This window comes from Chionomys nivalis, chromosome 14 (genome assembly GCF_950005125.1).
Source record: "Chionomys nivalis chromosome 14, mChiNiv1.1, whole genome shotgun sequence".
Lineage (NCBI taxonomy): Eukaryota > Metazoa > Chordata > Mammalia > Rodentia > Cricetidae > Chionomys > Chionomys nivalis.
Genome location: NC_080099.1, coordinates 38825330 through 38844311, shown reverse-complemented (window position 1 = coordinate 38844311; position 18982 = coordinate 38825330). Strand labels below are relative to the sequence as shown.

Genomic DNA, 18982 nt, shown 5'->3' with positions numbered 1-18982 from the left:
CAAACCCCCATATTAAGGCTGGACGAGGCAACCCAGGAGAAGGGAAAGGGTCCCACAAGCCGGTAGAATAGTGAGAAGCACCTTCACTTCCATCGTTAGAAGTCCAACAAAAACTCCCAATGTCCTTTACGTGGGAGATCTAAGCCAACAGTGAAAGAAGAGCTGTCTTATAAAATGTACACTTTGTAGAATGAGAAAAACAAACAGTGTACTAGAAAAGGTCACATACATTTATAATGTGTAATAACTTTTTTTTCTTTGCAGGAAGGCCAAGTAACAAAAGAATAAATTTAATTTAGTAGAAACAGCATAATTTAGATATGTATGGGCTATGGAAAGTTTAGTCTTGAACATTTACTCTTTAGGAGGAGTGTAGTATTTGGTGAGGATAAAATAATCTTTTGATTGAGAATTGTTTTTATGGCTCTAGGTAGGGATGGAATCCAGGAGCTCTCACATGCTAGGCAAGTGCCTCACCACTGAACTCCATCAGGAGCCCAAGGGAAGTTTTAAAAAGTCGTTATATATAAGACCTGTGTTCACAGTTTCTGCTTTTATCAGTGTGTGAAGGGAAAAAATGCCAAGTTTGTAGTTGCTATATAGTCATTAAGTCCCACTTGGGAATATCTACAGATGGAATCCACACAAACCCCAGGTTCTCTCGTTAGACACAACCTTCCCCAGATGTGGAAATCTTTACATTTTTCCTGATGGATAGGACAAGGAATCTGTCTATGTTTCCCTTCCCCTCTCACTTATGAAGGGAGGTCAGTTAGAGAGAGACAAGTTTGATGAGGCCGTAGCATGCCTGGCATCACAGGGGAGCTCATATAGGATTAGAAATGATAGGCGCCCAGTAGGGTCCTTTCTCTAGCCTTCTGGAGTGACTATCATGAAAACATATTACTGTGCTAGAAATAGGCATTATCTGCTTAAATCTGATACCTTGGCAGGATCTTATAGGATGGAAACTCAACTGGTGCCGTCTAAGGAGTCTAGCATGAGCCTGAACAACTGGTTCTGTGTGTGTGTCACCCTGTGTATAAAAGTGAGCTACGGCTCACACGATCAGTCTTAGAGCACCAGCTGAGCAATGCCCAGAGCAGACCTGTAACTGACTTACATCACCGTCAGCATGAAGACAGACCCAGTGCTAATGCTTCTGACCCTGGCTCTTTATCTCACACAAGGTGAGCAATTTGCACACATTGAAAGTTTCTTGCCATAGATCTCAGAGCCTGGGGAAGGGACTTTTCTTCCCCATCCCCCACTTAGAATATGTGTGTGTGTGTAATACTTATGTATGTATATAATATATAGAATAATGTATTATATTGTATATGTACATGTATATAACACATATGTAATTATATACAGAATGTTAAAACCTCAAACTATCCTTAATAATGAAAATGGTTTGAGAACAATTGAACTTTTTTTCTGTGAGAGGCCCTTCTGATAATTTTATACTAGTTCTGAAAAGCCAATAGATTATTTTGTATCCAAGCATCCAGTTTGTTCTACCTATAGGCATTAGATACTAAAACTGGCGTGCAATTACTACATGTATTTTAAAACTATGTGGGTAAGTGAATAGTAAAAAGAAATTATATTGACTGCTCTTGTTTTGAAGCAAAAATTTCTTTTACATTTATTCTGTCTTAAAATTCTAAATGAATTTAAAATATTGTTCCTGAAGAATTAAGGACTTTTGTAAGAGCTAGAAAATAAATTTTCTAATTTTGTGTTTACTTGTCAGGGTGACATGGACTACATAGATTTACCTTTCTCTGACCAGTTCTTTTCATGACACTGAACCTCGGATATAAAGCTATTGAGATCATTATACACAAATGATGTCATTTCATAAAATAAATAGAAGGTATAAGAGAGTAATTTAATGAGAGCGTAATAGCCTATGACTTTAATTTCTGACAGAGCTCTGATTTTTGCTTCTGTAATAAAGAAGTAGAATAGCCAGAGTTCAGAAAATGAAACTATATATATATAGTTTAGCTTTATACTACTTGGGTGTTTTAAGTTATATTTAAATTGGTATGGTATATTTGGCATATGCACTATGCTACCATCTGTCAAGGAGGAAGGCTGTGTCTCACTCTTCAATGAGTTATGGGGCAAAGTAGATAATCTGGTAGGTTTAGTACAATGTGAGCATTGGGCCCTTGTGACAGTGCTATCATGAGATCTGTCACCATAAATCTTAATGCACTCAAGATAATTTGTGGTTGTAGAATATATTATCAGTAAAACAGTAAGAGCCTTGCACTAAGAGAATCATGTCTAATTTATTAAAAAGTTTATATCTCTTAACCTTGTTTTCTGCATTTTTTGTCTCAGATGCCGTCAGTGGGGATTCAGTCCAGGTCAGTCTTGCTTCTTCTCATTTAATTCCTTCAAAGTTACCAAAATAAAATTGATTTTTGGCCAACATTTTCATGTTAATAATACAGACAGCATACTGACAGGCAATAATAACTTTAGTTAAAAATGCAAAAACAGGCCTTTATGCATCAAACATGAATATTTATCTCTCTGTCTCTTTCTTAGTCTCTCTGTCTCTCCTTCTCTCTCAATATATTATTTATATAAGGCATTTGCAAGAGGCAATCTACCATGCTAAAATAGTACTTTAAAACTCCATAGACACACATAAAATAATCAACCAAGAAATTGCTATTTTTCCACTCAACAAGTAAAAAATCCAGGATACTATATATGTATTTTAGGTAATCATTATGCAAAGAAATACGTGTCTGTGACAGTACATAATTATCACACACACACACACGCATACACTCACACACACATACACACATATCTATTTAATATTTCTGATCTCTTTTGATAAACCAGTATTTTCTGAAGTAAACAATAGACATAAAACTCATGCCTTCTGAAACTTTAGTTTTTGTGACAGGTAAATTGCAAAAATATATGGCTCTCTCAATAATAGTGCTAGGGAAAAAAGAGCAAGATATAGAATATTCCAGGAACTAAAGGAAGTCTCCATTTCTAAATGGGAAAAACATACAGAGTGTTCTATGGTGAGAAAGCGTGGGAACAAGGATCAAAGGCCAGGACAGATCTTGACAGCTTACAGCAGCCCTGGTAGAAGCACCTGCGAGGGCAGAACCCTGGATCCAGGAAGATATTCAGGTGATTATGACAGGCCTGTTATTGAGAAACAAAAGAACCTCCTTGTATAGAAATACATTTTATATCTATTTGAAAGGTAATTGAAAAGGCCATGTCTTTGTCCTGTACATATTTTATCTTTGTCCACAAGCTGCTCTGTATGCCATTGCTGTATCATTTAAAATAATATTGTATGTGAAGCTAAATTTGTTACATCTCTTAAAGGTCATGAAAATTAAACAAAGCAATTAAGTAGGTTTTCTTTCTACCAAACTTCTTTTAAAACATTATTAAATTGTTTGTATCTCACTGTAACTGTTTTTAAGAAAAGAAACATTGTTCCGTAAATATTCTAGAGGATTTCACATATATAGCCTCTATTATTTCACTCAAGTTTGGCTAGTCAGTGATGGCTCATGAGTCTGGGTTTTAGAGAGCAGGACACATGTTAAAACTTCAGATCACAAGCAATGGTTGAAAAATTGCAGTGAATTTCTTTGATATCATCGAATTCTACTGTGCTGAAAATCTTCTTGAAAACCACAGGTTTAACTACCTTATTATACTGAAATAAAAGGCAAGATGCACACAAGAAAACAGTCTTCACTCTGGGAAAGTTTCTGAGAATACTCTGGATATTGTCCCCCAACAGAAAACTCTTCATGATGCTGGGATCTTGGCTGTTCTTCTGAAAATTCATTAACTTGAGGTCTTCCTAGCATCATAGAATCGTGTTAAATATTTCAAACATGAGCCAGAACACCACGGACTGGCACTGTCGCCACCAGAAAGGATCTTATATATAGGCTCAAATCTGTCATTGGAGAAGGGTCATTATAAAGCCAAAACAAAACTGTTAGCATTGCAATACAAAAATGGGAGCGAGGCCAGCTCCTGGAGGATTTGATTGCCAGGTAGGTGGATGGACAGAAGACAACAACAAGAGCACTTGACGTGAGGTGGATCCAGTTTGTTTCTGAGATGTGGAAAAGGAGAACACCTTCCGAGGGCTTGGAGTTGCATGGCAGAGTCATCTCCGTGGCTCTGAGTGATGACATCTCAGTCTGGATCTGCTCCAGTACAAACCTCCGATTTTTTGATCATTTTAAGGACGCTCAGTTCCCCCCACCCCCCAAAAAAGCACATTTAGAGCTTTCCATTTGTATGGTCTTTCACTGCATCCCAGGGAACTAGATTAGGGTATTTAAACCTCAGCAGAATACCAGTGGCTCATCTCTGAGCACACTGAACACTGTGAACAAGTTTCTTAACTTACTGTTTTTAAAGCTGGATCCCTTAAGGAATTACATCTAATTATAACATTATGGAGTTTAACTGTGGCATTATGGAACCTAGTCAAAACTGCTTAGAATTGATTTTTTTTATGATTTAACTATTAAAATTATTTAGAGTTTCATTCTAGGATTATCATAACTCCTTTTTTCTATATATGTTGTCCAATATCTACCTTGCAAGAATAATGATTTTATTGTGAAGATACTAAGCTTTATAGCCTTTCTGCTATAAGGTTTTGAAAGCTTTATAGAACCATTCTCATTTGGCAATCTAGGAAGTAAGTTTCTAAATTGATGTAAAACATCAACGAACCACACATCAGATCTCAAGATGGCCAGCTCCTTTCTGTTACCATAAATTGCTACTTCGTCTCTCTGAGAGATCACTGAACAGGGATAACAGTCAAAGATGTTTTAACAGGTCACCCATAGCAAGATTTCCCAGGGATGGGTTGGTCTGCTTACTAATTGTTCTGTACCTAGCTGAAACTTCCAGACATATTTAAGAAGCTGGATTAGATAAAATGGTACCCGTTCTTCTCTGTGAGCTTCTCAGATCAGCATGCTTCTGCTCCTTTACTAGTGTATTATCGTGTTGAATTTAACAGTAATCTCATAATGAATGATTCTTGATGGGTTCAATTATTATAAAGCTTTTGTAGAGTCCATAGACTTCTATGATCAATTCCTTGGAAGAGGTATGTTTGATAGTTGGAACAAAAATTAGCTTTATTATTTTCCTTCTGATGGAAGTATCTAGAACAGGATTTGTTTAGGGGAAAATCTAAAGAAAGCATCAATGGCAAATTATGCAAGTTTGATCTAAGGACCTAGTAAACTTTGCTCGTTGGTGGTGAAGATAGCATTTTGAATGAGTGCTCACTCCCCCAGCACAAGTGCGCTATTGATTTTCACATATACTTCAGTCCTAGGAAGGACAAAGTAACACAGAGAGCAGGCTGTCAGTCAAACACGCTGAGCACGGAATGAAAACAAATTTTCCTCACTTTAGAGACTGTTCCACTATCCTTTCCTGTGGCTTCTAAAATTCAAAATGGTCTCCACACAGCCTTTTAAATTTGATAAAGAGGGACCATTGGCATTTACCAAAATGAAGTCCAAATCAAGAAGATCACAACATGTCTTTGAGGATGTTATACAGATAACAGTAGTACTGGACAGTGTGCTAGAGGTTAAAATGGAATTCCAAGTACCATAGCCTGTCCTAACTCTTTGGGGGAAGAGTCTTGAATTTTCAGCCCCAGTAGCGCTGAAGTAAGTCAGCCTCTACTATAAGGCCAAAGGATCTGGAATTTGTCCTGGGAATGAATTATTATAGAAACTTGTCTTCCAAATATGAAGGAACATTTTGCAAACATTTGATAACTGCTAATATTGCTAAGAGAAATGCAGTAGACATTCCAGAGTATGTGGCAGGGCCCCTTGGTAGAGTCCAGTGTTCATACACTTAGTCTCGGTATCCCAGCAATCCTCTCACAGTCTAGTGGCTATTACTATTGTTTCACTACTCACTAGTATTTAATGCATCTACTTAGCTTATTATTATTATAACATCCAGTGTCACCATAACAATAGTAAGAAAGGAAAATATTTTACTAAATGAGTATTTATAACACGTCTCCATACGTTTTTCTGTATAATCAGTTGTATCAGATAAACACTTATTAGGTGAGTTTACTGTTTCTAATGGGCAAGTCAGAATCATTGTTTTGTGTTGTTTAAACTGACTGAATGACTTCCTTGCATGGGCATGATGCTATTAAATAAGGTTGTTTTACGAAGTTCTTAAATGGTATAACTATATTTTTCTCTAGGACGTCTGTAGAAAACTTCAAGCATTGATGAAAATCAATAAGCAGTTGTGTTCCGAAAGCAACGAACCTATTCCAAATCCCTATGGCTCAGACAACGAATTATGCATCTTTTGCAAACGGATACTGTGAGTAAAATTCTTTGCCTTGCACATGTTTAAATGACCAGCTAGCCTCTGAAATAACGAGGGCATGAAGGTGGTCTGTTTGTAATCTTTCGTTCACCTTAATCTTCTTTTAAACCTAGGCGAGTAAAAACACAGGGTGAACAGATCATTCTGGCACCTCCCATCAGATAAAACTGGATAATTGTCACCCACGCACACAGAAAGACTTTAATGATCACTCAATGGGATTTCAAAGACCTGTCAGGGAGCCCCATGCAAAAGACCAGCACCCTGTAGTATTCTCAGGATGTAGTTCTACTTTGAGCTTCCTGTTTCTCAGATACAAAGAACTTAAGACAGATTCCTGGGCCTGTTAAGACTTGACTCTGCCGTGGCTGAGAGGTTGGTCGAGCAGATTCTCTGAGGAGAAAGCAGACTGGTCTAGTGGCTGCCAGCCAGCAGAGAAATTTGTGGAGAATGCATTTAGACCCATTGAAGTGCCAGGGAGAACAGGCTAGGATTGTACGAGGGTGTGGTGGACTAAAATCTCAACGCAGCTTTCACTGCTGGGCTCAGAAAGAATACTGGAAATCTACCAGGTTTATTACTCAACGTCTCAGCATCTGTTCAACGTTCCTGAGCTCGATTCCTTTCTCTTCAACGACAAACAGAAGGCAGTAGAAGGTTTGCATTATCAGTTCTAAATCCTGGAACCAGAGTATCACAATTCTTTTTAAGATTCTTTTTGAATATTTTTATAGTGTCAAAGATTGAACCTAAGGCTCCCTGAATGCTAGTCAAGGACTGTACCACTGACATACACCTGCAGGCCACTGATATGTTTGTATAGTAGGGATCCCATCTTCATTTCTGAATACTTTCAAGACTTCAGTGTTCATATCAAGGCAATGCTAGGCTTATCCTTTTAAGACAATTATCCTATAATTGGTTTTTCAAAAGTCATGATGGCATTTGTCAACGATTTAATGTGACGTATTCAATAATATTGACGTAACAAAGCACTAGACGTATGTGTTACTTATGCTGAAGGGATAAAGATGCATGGCAGGCAGGATTTAGGGTGGGGGATTCCATGCATGTGTAATAACACTTTCTCATTTTTTTGAAAGCTGCACATTAACCAGCAAGCATCTTGTTCACAGCAAAGATTCCCTTTCGTCATATATGTGAAGTCAAATCTTTGAATAAAGTAATTACTGATAATTTTAAACAATAATAAAATAGTTTAATATTAGAGTCATTTGTTAAATTGCTATTCTTTATCTGTGTAATAAAATAGTTGGCTCACCTGGGAAGAAGAAGACTATGATTTGCTAGGATTATCTTGCCATTGATAATGGGCTGTCAAGTTCAATGTAAATAGTCTTTCAAATGTTGCAAATAATGACACAGACCAGTGGTTACAGTAGCAACATTGTCATCTTACTGAAGGAAGTATTCAAGGTCAGGTATGTTAGTTAAACCCCAAGTTTCTTTTTTTTTTTTTTTTTTTTGGAGCATGGAGGGTCTTGCTCATTGCTCATTCATTATGGGAACTATTTTCACTCTGGCAGGTCAGGCTGAGCACAGTAAGCAGTCAAAAGCAACTTAATCATGTCTGTCTTTATTCCTAAAGATTGCTGAGCAACAAGTAATTTTAACATCAAATTATGTTAGTCCTCTCTCTTTCTCAGAGAAGAAGAAGAAGCCAAGTCCAATAAGAGCGTGGGAGATTTATCAAGAGCTACCAGGGCGGCTGCCCCAGCAAAGGTGAGCCACATTTACTTTCAAAAAGATGCTGGACTCTATTTGGAGTTATCTGTTTGCTTCCTAATTACTGTTGTGAAGCCAACCACTTAGAAGGGAGGGAATGTGACTTAGAGAAGGGTGGGCTGAGTATCTGGTACAGCTTGTCCATAGGCCCAACCCATGACCCAACTCAGGAAACACTGACAGATGCTGAGAGGAGGAGCTAGCCGGATGGGGAGAGCTTTCTGAGAGTTTCTCTTACCTCCTGTCTGTCTAGTTTCTGTATGAACCTTTCTTGAACTACAGAGATCATAACACCTCTCAGAACTTGTATTTTTGGTGTAATATGGGCAATCTGTGTATATCTGGCTGTCATTATTTTATCAACTAAATTTTAAAAGCCAGCCACAGTGTTTAACATGCATTGGCAGGCATTTCAGTCAGTTTCTTTGCCCTTTTTTTTCTATTTTATTCCATTCTTTTTCTCTTATACAACACTTGGAGTGTTCTCCTAATTTAATTCAACTGGACTCATGTGTTTCTATTTTGCAGGTTGGGATTCAAGCTAATATTTTGCATGAATTTAGTGTCCAATGGTTAAAAGAAAACCAAGTCATAAAATAAAAGGAAAAAAACACACTGAATATATAAGGAGCATTACACAACCATTTCACTGGATATATATTTTATCATAGAAAAATCCAAAAATAACTCTTAAAACATTAATAAATAAAATAAGCATTTCCATATTAATGGAAATGCCTGTCTTACAAAATCTCACAATTTTAGTTGACCACACACGGGCTGTTGCCAGCTAGCCTGACCAGGGCATTACCTCCTGTCCCCTATGTTGCTTTTTCTTTAATTTCTTACTTCTCTTCCTCCTCCTTTGGCCCTGACATACAATTAAAATGATCAGTCAAGGTAGACACACCCTAATTACTAGTATCATTCATGGTCTAACCCAGCTACCTTCTTCCTTGGCAACACCGCAGCCGAGGAATGTCTGAGAACTTCTCTGCCTCCGCGATAAACATAGTTGACTAAATTCTTCTTCGGGGCTCAGTCAGTCTTACTCTTTAAACAATACCAGGCCAGCTACTCAGCCAACCAATACCTGCAAATCCTTTATCTATAATTAAAGGGACTACCTTTTAAGCTACAAAAGCTAAGAGGACTGGCCGTTCCTTTGAAATCTGAGTTTCTCTTCTGAAACAGCTCTGCAACTTCCTTTCTTCTCTTCTTTAAGTCTCCTCACACACTCATTACACACACACACACACACACACACACAAACACCTTATCTTAAATCTATTTAAAGACTACTACTACTTGAATGTTTACATCTGTAGAATGAGATTTACTAAAATTTAAGTGGGAATCTTAAAATATAAAATGATGGAATTCTGTCAGCTATGTTAATTCTCTTAGCTTGATCCTTGTGATATATTTTGCTTAGCAATTGATAACATAATCTGTATTAATTATAGTTTAATTATTTTCTTTCAATATTAGTTAATTCTCTATTTCTCTTTTATTCCTTACATCAATGGCAAGGATTTGGGATTAAACACCTAAAGAGCACTTCCTCTTTTCTCATATTAAAGGGAACACTTCCACAGTTTTATCTGCTAACTATCTTCTGGGGAGTTAGCATGAGTTTTATCAACTTTCAGGAAGCTCTATTGATTCCCAATCTGCTGAATGTGTGCTGGTTGTTATCAAGTGACTTTCTGTAATTGTTAAAATAATTTTAGCATTTAATATAATAATTTCTTGGCATGAGACTATTGTTTTAAGCTATACCATAGTTATTCAGAATAAAGTTTAATGTACTCTGGATAGTAATTCTTCATAGATTTTGCAATTTTGTGTAAAAGGCAAAGGAGCTATACATTTTTGTTTTTAATTATTCTTATCAAGTTTAGAATCAAACCTTTAAAATTTCCTACATGCTGAGACTTCAGGCTATACAGAAATCAGGAAATCTCTTCCCTCAAATGAGATATAAGCTAGAAAGAATTAATCAAACATCTCTTTAGTGCTCTGAAAATTATCTACAGGTTATGCAATTGTGCTGGAAACTGCTGCACTTTGAAAAGGAAGAATGGGAAGGGTGATTCTTTGGCTTAGCAATAAGCTGTCTCTTGTTTTCTCCAGTTGCTATTGAGGCTCTATGCCAGTCTAGCCCTGGGCATCGGCAGCTGCAGTGCACTGCTAAAAGGGACAGAACTAACTGGGGATAACGTAGAACTGCACCGCCCATACATGTTTTTGTGAATGTGATGGTCTCCACCAGGAGCAAGGAGGATGTACCTGGGGTTACAGTCCTGCTTGGGGGAGGTGTCTCAGGCCTCAAAGTCTCGAGAAGCCCAGACATTTCACTCCCCGTCAATCCTAAAGCTATACAAGATCTCAGGAAACAAGGCACCCAGGTGAAGATGAAATGTAATAGTCGCCCCATGCCCAAAACTCCATCTGTAATCTTTTTAGGTAGAGGTATTTGACCAAAGTTTATGTCAACTCAATGGCTTCCCATTAAGCTCCCAAGTCACAGGAGATTTTTAAAAAAGAAGCCAGGTTTGCAGATAACAGCTGCCTATGTTTGCTTAGCAGACATCAGCTACCGCAAATCATGTGAGGGAAGATGTCAAAGAGGTAATGAAAGGTAGGGGAAAGTAGAACAAAAGTAAACATTAGGGGAGAATTGAGAATCATTCGTCTCCGTGGTGTTTTGTATATTGTACATTGTTTTAAGAATGTGAATGGTGAAAATGAAGAATGTAAGTTTCATATATAAGAGAAATATCAAAAAATGTTTCTGAGTGTAAACAGTTGTTTAACTTGACAGAAAAAGTACTTGGAATAGTTATTGAAGATGCACACTAAATATTGAAACAATCATGTTATAATTTTAAAGGAAAGAATGAGAAGAAAGAAACAGAGCTTCACTACAAATAAATTACTTTTTAAAATAGAAATGTTACTATTCTGGGACTCACCTAAAAATATTAGAGCAAATTTATTATATTATGTATTACTGTGATATATTAATACAAACAAACAGATGAACATATAATCAAAAAAGATCTAAGGCAGTTAAAGTTCCTTGACCTTCACATGTGCCTACACACATATACACACACACATACACACTCTCTCTCACACACACACACCACATCACACCATATCATATTACATCACAGATACATACAATAAACAAACAAACGAATAAATAATCAAATCAAATCTAATTCAGTTAGCGACTTGAGTCAGACTGGAGACATGGCTCTATTCCCAGAATGTTCTACTCCCAGAACCCCTAACATCTGTAACATCTGTAACTTCATTTCTAGGAGATCTGATACCCTCTTTTGTCCTCTTGTATATCATGCTGCACACATATACATACAAGAAAAGCACCCATACAGATGCAATAGAATAAGCTACCTGAAAAGAAATTAAAGCTAATCATAGACAAGTACAGGCACAGAAGACTCTCTCAGGTTCTAAGAGAAAAAATAATCCTAATCCTCTATAGACTCTCATAAAAGAGAGGACTCATTACCACCTCACTCAGCATTACTTTGAAACAATACCCACATCAGGAGATTATAAGACCTGGAAGCTACTGACAAGTGTTAAGCAGGGATGTGGAAACCCCAACAAAAGGGTGATCCACAGCCTTGGGAAGATAAAGCAGTCTGCAAGTGGAAACAAGATAAAAATTCAAAGTTCACTAACAACAACAAACATCTATTAGTCTAGCACGATATATCAATAGAAGAGAGGGTAAAACCATGCAAAAGATGTTGAAAGGGAGTTAATAAAATCCAGTAGCTAAGCTAATAACTGTTTATGTATAAAGCTTTCCTGACGGAGAACAACTATGGAAAACAGCATCATGTTTAGAGATAAGAGAATAAATATTTTGTCCTTAAAATTAATGAGAGAAAATCGTTGTTTATTCTTAATGTTTTTAGTCAGCATTGAACTGGAACTTCTAGTCATTTATAGTCAGTTTTATTTAAATATATACACAGTTCTTGTAAAGGCAACAACATATCTATAGTTACAGAATTATGATATGATACATACGCAGGTAAATTACTAAGTGCTCACAAAAGCAAAACCATTAGTGCTAGTAAATGCATATAGAATTGTTTCAATGTACAAGCCCAGTTGTAAAAACAAACTGTACTTCTATGCACTAGCAATGAATAATTCACGATTAAAACTATTAATTTAAATCTGTAGACCACAAAATCCATAATAGGAAGTGTGTGGCTTATACTGCAAAACATCTCAAAGAGAAATGAAGGATTTAAACACAGTCATGTATCATATGTTCAGGAACTCTGAGGACCTACAAAATTATAACAGAACTGAAACACCCATTGTCTAGAAACCTCATAAGAATCCCAGCATGGCAGCTCAATGTTATGGTCACATGATTGTAGTGCTACTGGGCTAAACAAACCTATTCACTGTCGACTATGTAAAGCAGAGGCATGTGACACAAGCCAGATCATACATTTAATTCCTGTGTCTCTCGATTACATCATCTTATTGGTTTGATTTAATCTTCTGTTGTTCTGTTCATAATGGTCCTGGAATCAGTAGGTGTGTGTGTGTGTGTGTGTGTGTCTGTGTCTCTGTGTGTGTCTGTACATGTCTGTGTGTTATATAGTTTAATAAAGTAGATCATACCATGTAATTTTTTGTAGTTATATCTCTGATGTTTTTACAAAGATAAGATCACCTAAGCAAAGTAATTCTCAGCACATGGTCCCATAACTAAGTGACACATTGCCATGAAGGTTGAGGCTGAGATAACCCCTTCTCATTATTTGGAAAAGTCAATATTTTCAAGATAGCAACTTTTAAAAAAATCTATTAATTCAGCATAAATTATGTCAAAATAGAGTCATGATTACTTTCTTTTTTTATTTATTTTTTGATTTTATTTTACTTTCCACAGTTCTCCCTCCCATCCCTCCTCTCTCCCCCCTTCCTCCAGCCCATCCCTCATCCACCCCTCCCAATATGCAAGGGCTCCCATGGGAAGTCAACAAAGTCTGACACACTAATATTTTAACAAGAAAATTGCACAGTTGATCCTAGAAGTTATATAAAAGGGTTGGAGCATTTAATAAACAAGCTCAAATTGAATTATAAACCGATAGTGTCAAACAATGCAAGGTTACTCAATATCAATAGAAAGAAACTTGGAATTCATACCTTTACGATAAAATGATGGGTTCAGCATGTCAACTCATGGGTAGATGCATGGAATGTACATAACTAAGAAATAGCACAGATTTCATTCTCTCTCTCTCTCTTTCTCTCTCTCTCTCTCTCTCTCTCTCTCTCTCTTAATCCAAATTTCACTTTAATCATAGATTCACCATAGAACCCCATAAATGCAATCCTAGGAACCTAGTGAGTGAAAAAAAAAGTCTCCCCAATGACAGACATGTTGCATGCATGAAAGTCTTGCTTTGAATATTTCAAAACTTTAATCAATTCAAGGCATAAATGTCCAGAGGTGAGCTGATAAATAATATGCATGAACTGAAGTAACATTGAAAAATAGGGAGGAATGTGTGACTGTCAGTGTTACAAATGAATGTATCTCAGAAATAATTTGCAAAGTTAAGGAAATTAGAATTAAACAATAATATTTATAATTCCATCTGTATGAAACATTCAAAAATAGCACATTTTGTCAGAAAGATATTCTGCCGTTGCCTAAAGCAGGATCTAAGCAATAAGATTGTAATGGCCCTGGGGAATTTCTAAAGTAGATGGAAATATTCCCAAACTGGTGTCTGGTGACAGCTTTACAATTCTGTAGATTTATTTGAAAATCACTGTATTATTACTTGAGTGACTTTTATGATACATAAATAATACCTCTGTAATGTTACAACTTTTTTATTTTTGGAGTAATTGTAAATTATTATGTCTCACAAAATTTTTCTAAAAGTTAAGAAAATTCGACTGTAAAACTCTTTAGATAGTAATTTAGGGAGGAACTATCACAGACTAATATGTCAATTAAAATAATATTTATTTATGTATTCAACATTTTTATTTCATCATTAGCATATTTGTGCAGTCATACATTCATTTTAATTTTCATCTGTATTAGCACAAATTTTGTACAGCTATTTTTAATTACAGTTCTATATTTTTAATCATCTTTTTAACATTCATGCCAGTAATATTATCTATTGTTTGCATCTTCCATGGTCTTCAGATCTTACCTCTGTTTGTTCCTGTTTACTTCAACATTTTGTTTTTTGATGACTATTATATCAATTGTTATTTTTTAAAAGATCTGCAAATTAGCATACCAAATGATGTATTTTCAAACATATGTTATTTTACTTTGTTCTTTTTTACCCTTTCTTTAATAGTCTTTCCCCCTAAATCTTTGTTTTCTGCCTTTGTGTCAATGTGACATTAACATGCATTTATGCCACATGTGTACCATATTATGCCTTTATAGTCACATGGGTATCATTGATATACGTTTTTATACTTCCCTCTTCCATCCTTCAAGTTCTCGTCTTCCACATATGCTTTCTACTTCATCACACACAGATAAACACAAAGAGATATACGGATTAAGACAACCACACACACAGACTAATACAGTCATGCACACACAGATATACCATACAGAGGCACACACATACACAGAGACTCATACAGACACACACAGACACATACAAATATACACACAGACACATGCACACAAAGAGACACACAGAGATGTATACAGATATGTACAGAAAAAGAGACAAACAGAAACACACACAGATACACATACACATGCATATATACAGATAGGCAGGCACATACAGACACACAGAGATACACACAGGCATATACACACACACACACACAAACACATGCACATATAAACACACATACATACACACGCTCATTTAACATAATGGTGCCACACCTGAACTCTTATTTTCTTAAAATGTGATTATTTCATTCTTACTGCTTAATAAATTTCAATTTGTGCATATGTATCACATTTTCTTTCCCCATTCATCTGTTGATGAACATATAGGGTGCTTCCATTTCTTAACTATTGTGACTAGTACAACAGCAAACACGGCTGTGCAAGTATTTCCATGGTATGTTGATCTGGAGTCTGTCGGGTATGTGGGCAGGAGTCGTAATAGCTAGTTCTATATATTTCTATTCTCAGTCTTCTGAGAAACCTGATTGTGATTTCCATAATGATTATATCAATTTATATTCCAGCAGGAATATGAAAATATTCCCAACCTCGCTAGCATTTGTTGATAGGTTAGCATATATAAAATATTAGTAATTGACAGTCTGAGCATTCTTATCTTAGGCATATCAATTGTCATTATTAACTAAATAATTCATAATACTCTCTAATTCAAAGTAATATAGTACTTCATTATTTTATTTTTATAGAGTGTTGTTATATTAGGTCTAAACGTTAATGAAATTTGGTTAGGAAATATAGACTATATGATAATGGTTATTCAGGAAAATTTGGCTTTTTGTTAATGAAAGCATACTTTACTTTGATAATTTACTTCGTATGTTTCATAAAATAATATTATTTGTTTTCATTTGTTAGTTTTCTTCAAAAATCTACAAGATTAATAACCTTATTCTTTCTTAATGAATAGTTCTCTTAGTCTTTGCTAAAGCCTATTATTCTAACTATTGGTTTGTCAAATGTTATTACATAGTTTGAATTATTTGGGAGAGGGAGGGCTTATGTTGGGAGAGTGTATGTTTATTATTGTTACACATTCCTCGTCCCCTAATTCTGCTTTACATAATGATCTGATTAATCACTAATAATGTATCCAGACTGTGGCTAAGATTGTGCATCTACTCCCTGCCTATTCCCATACTTTTGCATATTTTTCCTACTTTAATTTTAAATACTTGTATGCCTTATTACTTTTACATCTTTAGATCTCTTTGTAATTAATCCACTTTGAGAAAAGAAGATGAAATTGATTCATGTGTTTTATTTTTATAATTGATCCTCTAGTTAAATAGCCTACCAGAAAAAAACCATCCTTTTATAATTTTGCTTTTTATTGGACTTACTCTTTGTATTTATATAATGTGTTCTGGCTTCTCTCGCCTCCACTCTGTCTCTCTCACCATGTTTACGTCCCCTTCCTTGAACTCCTATATTTTTGTGGCCCAGTGAGTTTAACCATAGTAAATCTTTTAGTTTTTAAATTTTCCCTACAATCAACAAAATATATGTTTTGATATTACTTTTAAATGACTCCAACATTATGTCCTTTCTTTGTGGGTTTAATTAATTTACTTTTTCTGTTACTTCTGCTATAGTCCAACTTGTTTCTTTTGTTTTTCTTAATTGTTATCTTCAGTTTTTAAAATCATTTTCAAATTAGTTTATTGTTTTCAATTTCCCATTGGTGGCCATTTAAATGTGACATATACACTTTTGCTCTAATTATGATTGCCCCAAACTTAAAATCCATACATTCAAATATTTACAAGTTTAGCTCATATCTGTCTCAATTGTTGATATCTAACTTCTTTCATAATATGAACTTATTTCTCAGCTTACATCCTGGAAATCTGCTATTCCTCAAGAAGCTTGAGGTTAACTAGACTTTAGCATTCTGTTGTTATAACTGTTTTTATCTTTCATTTTTCATAGAATCTATGAATTTTCCTTACTTGTTCAGACGTTTATACTTATGCTTTCTCCCATTTTGTGAAATTATTATTTTTGTTTTCACTAGGCTTTTGTGTTTTAAATTTTTCATTACTATTGCCTTTTAGAAGATTCCCTGGACCTCAACGTCTCACTTAAAATTCATTATCTGTTTGTACATATCTCACTTATTCTTTGTATTGTTTTATTTATTGCTATTTAAATCTTTTCTAAGTGTGGACATTCTATTATATATTGTTGTTTCTCTATGAATTATATTGTCTTGTTTCATAATAAAAGTATCTTTTATTTTCTGAAGAATGCTTGCACCTTTGGTAAATTATCCTTCTATTCATCCTGACAATTTCCTCTTCAGCTGATTCATGGTTTTCAGTAGATAGTATTTATTTGATGTTGTTTTATTTCTGAGATAGGTACATATTTTAAACATTAAATGTCATAGTAGCCCTAGCTTTCTTCCTCCTAAAATGAGTTAATGTCCAAGATCAAGCTTCTGATGAATGGATTGTTAGGACAAGGAATAAGAGCAAGAGCTGAAAGTTCTGAAATCTGGCCCAGTTGCTGCCTCTCTTCCTGGTCAGGATCCATCTGCCAGTGCTTGATAATTGTCAGCATTAGGAAGAGGTGTTTTCTGTAGGTTGTGATTCACCATCCTTGGAGTCTGGAAGACAAGGAGGTGGAGTAATAAATGCCTGCACCTGTTCTGTCACCTCCCAGCTGGCTTTTTGACTCACCCTGTTGTCCCCCAGCCAACACCTGTGACCTAGTATGCTGCCCTTGGTTTTTCTGGTGAAGGGCAAGGGCCACCATTGTTCTATGTCAGTCACTTTGATTCACAGTTTCCTATGGATGTTTCTACACCTTATAAAAATGACATCTTATGAAAAGTGAGTGGCTCACCTGCCCTTTCCTCTGTGACAACCACACTTTCTTCTGCTGCTCAAACAGCATGATCCCACTTCGACAAACTTTGCCCTTTTCTGCTCTTCCTCAACTCTCTGCGGGTCAGCTCCTTCTCACTAATATCACTTCATCACAAAAATAATCTTTTCAGAAAGATGTTTCTGGCACTTTGGCATTTCAGTGAAGTTTATTATAGCTGTGTTACAGTCTTGGGCTTATTTTTGTAGCACCTACCATGATATGAAAGTGTTGTTTACGTGGCTGTGATCTTCCTGTTAGCATGCAAACACCTCAGAACAGTATCCTAGCTCTGTTTACAATGCAATCCTACAAAATAGTAGACTTCCCAAAGTCTTATAAATTTGTCACGAATTTTCTAGAATAAGTGAGAAAATAAATGAGTGCAATAATGTGTATGTGAGTTTATTTCCTTCCTGTAACTTCTCCTGAAATACATGAGACAGTTGGTAGGAGGGACCATGCTGTCATTTCTCTTGCCGCTTTAATCTTTTACCTTCTAGAATTCCCCAATCTGATCCTCTTGCTCTTAAATTCCCTGCAATTGCATACATTCTATTTTTTTACATTTGCACTCTATTAAGTCATCACTGGCACTATCATATGTTCAATCCACACTATTGAAATATCTTAAAACCACCAAAAATTGGTTCTCAGTGTGATATTGACAGTTAAATTGAGTTGGTTTTAGGTGGAAGTTACAGTGAAATTACACGATGTAATTTTTGTTAGCTTATGTCACAATAATTATTTCCAAATCACATTTCCTAATTGTTTCTTTGATCCTGGCCTTGAATGTGGAATGTGGGCTGGGTAAGTTCCCATTTTTCACATGAAGAAAGTGGGGTTCAAAGAGGTGAACTGAGTGGGTTGCAGAGCTAAGGTTGGAATACTTGTCTTCAGTTACTGCCGGGCACACTTGTTTTCTCACCATACAGGTTTGTCCTCAAGTGTACGTCACGCTATTACAGCAGTGACCTGGAGATTTCTATCATCACCTTTGAAGGATAGTTAGTTCGCATTCCCTGGTTGTGAGTAGGCACGGCGTTTTAAATAACAACAAGATCACAAACCATTTTGTGTTCAGATTTTCCCAATTAAAGTGCCTACATTAAAAGCTTAAGTATCTCTGGGGCATCAGCAGTTGGTAAAATTATACCCACTTTGTAAATGGGGATACTTCGGTGTAGA

General features: G+C 35.8%; 1 protein-coding gene across 1 annotated transcript in view; it reads left to right on the top strand.

Annotated features, from left to right (window-relative positions):
* The first annotated feature begins 1135 nt into the window (after positions 1-1135).
* Spink5 (serine peptidase inhibitor Kazal type 5) overlaps positions 1136-18982 on the top strand; it is a 57540-nt gene continuing 39693 nt past the window's right edge. Inside the window, exons 1-4 of the mRNA XM_057789284.1 lie at positions 1136-1190; positions 2359-2384; positions 6287-6411; positions 8085-8160. Of these exons, the coding sequence (XP_057645267.1) occupies positions 1136-1190; positions 2359-2384; positions 6287-6411; positions 8085-8160 (282 nt within the window). The remainder of the gene's footprint in view (positions 1191-2358; positions 2385-6286; positions 6412-8084; positions 8161-18982) is intronic.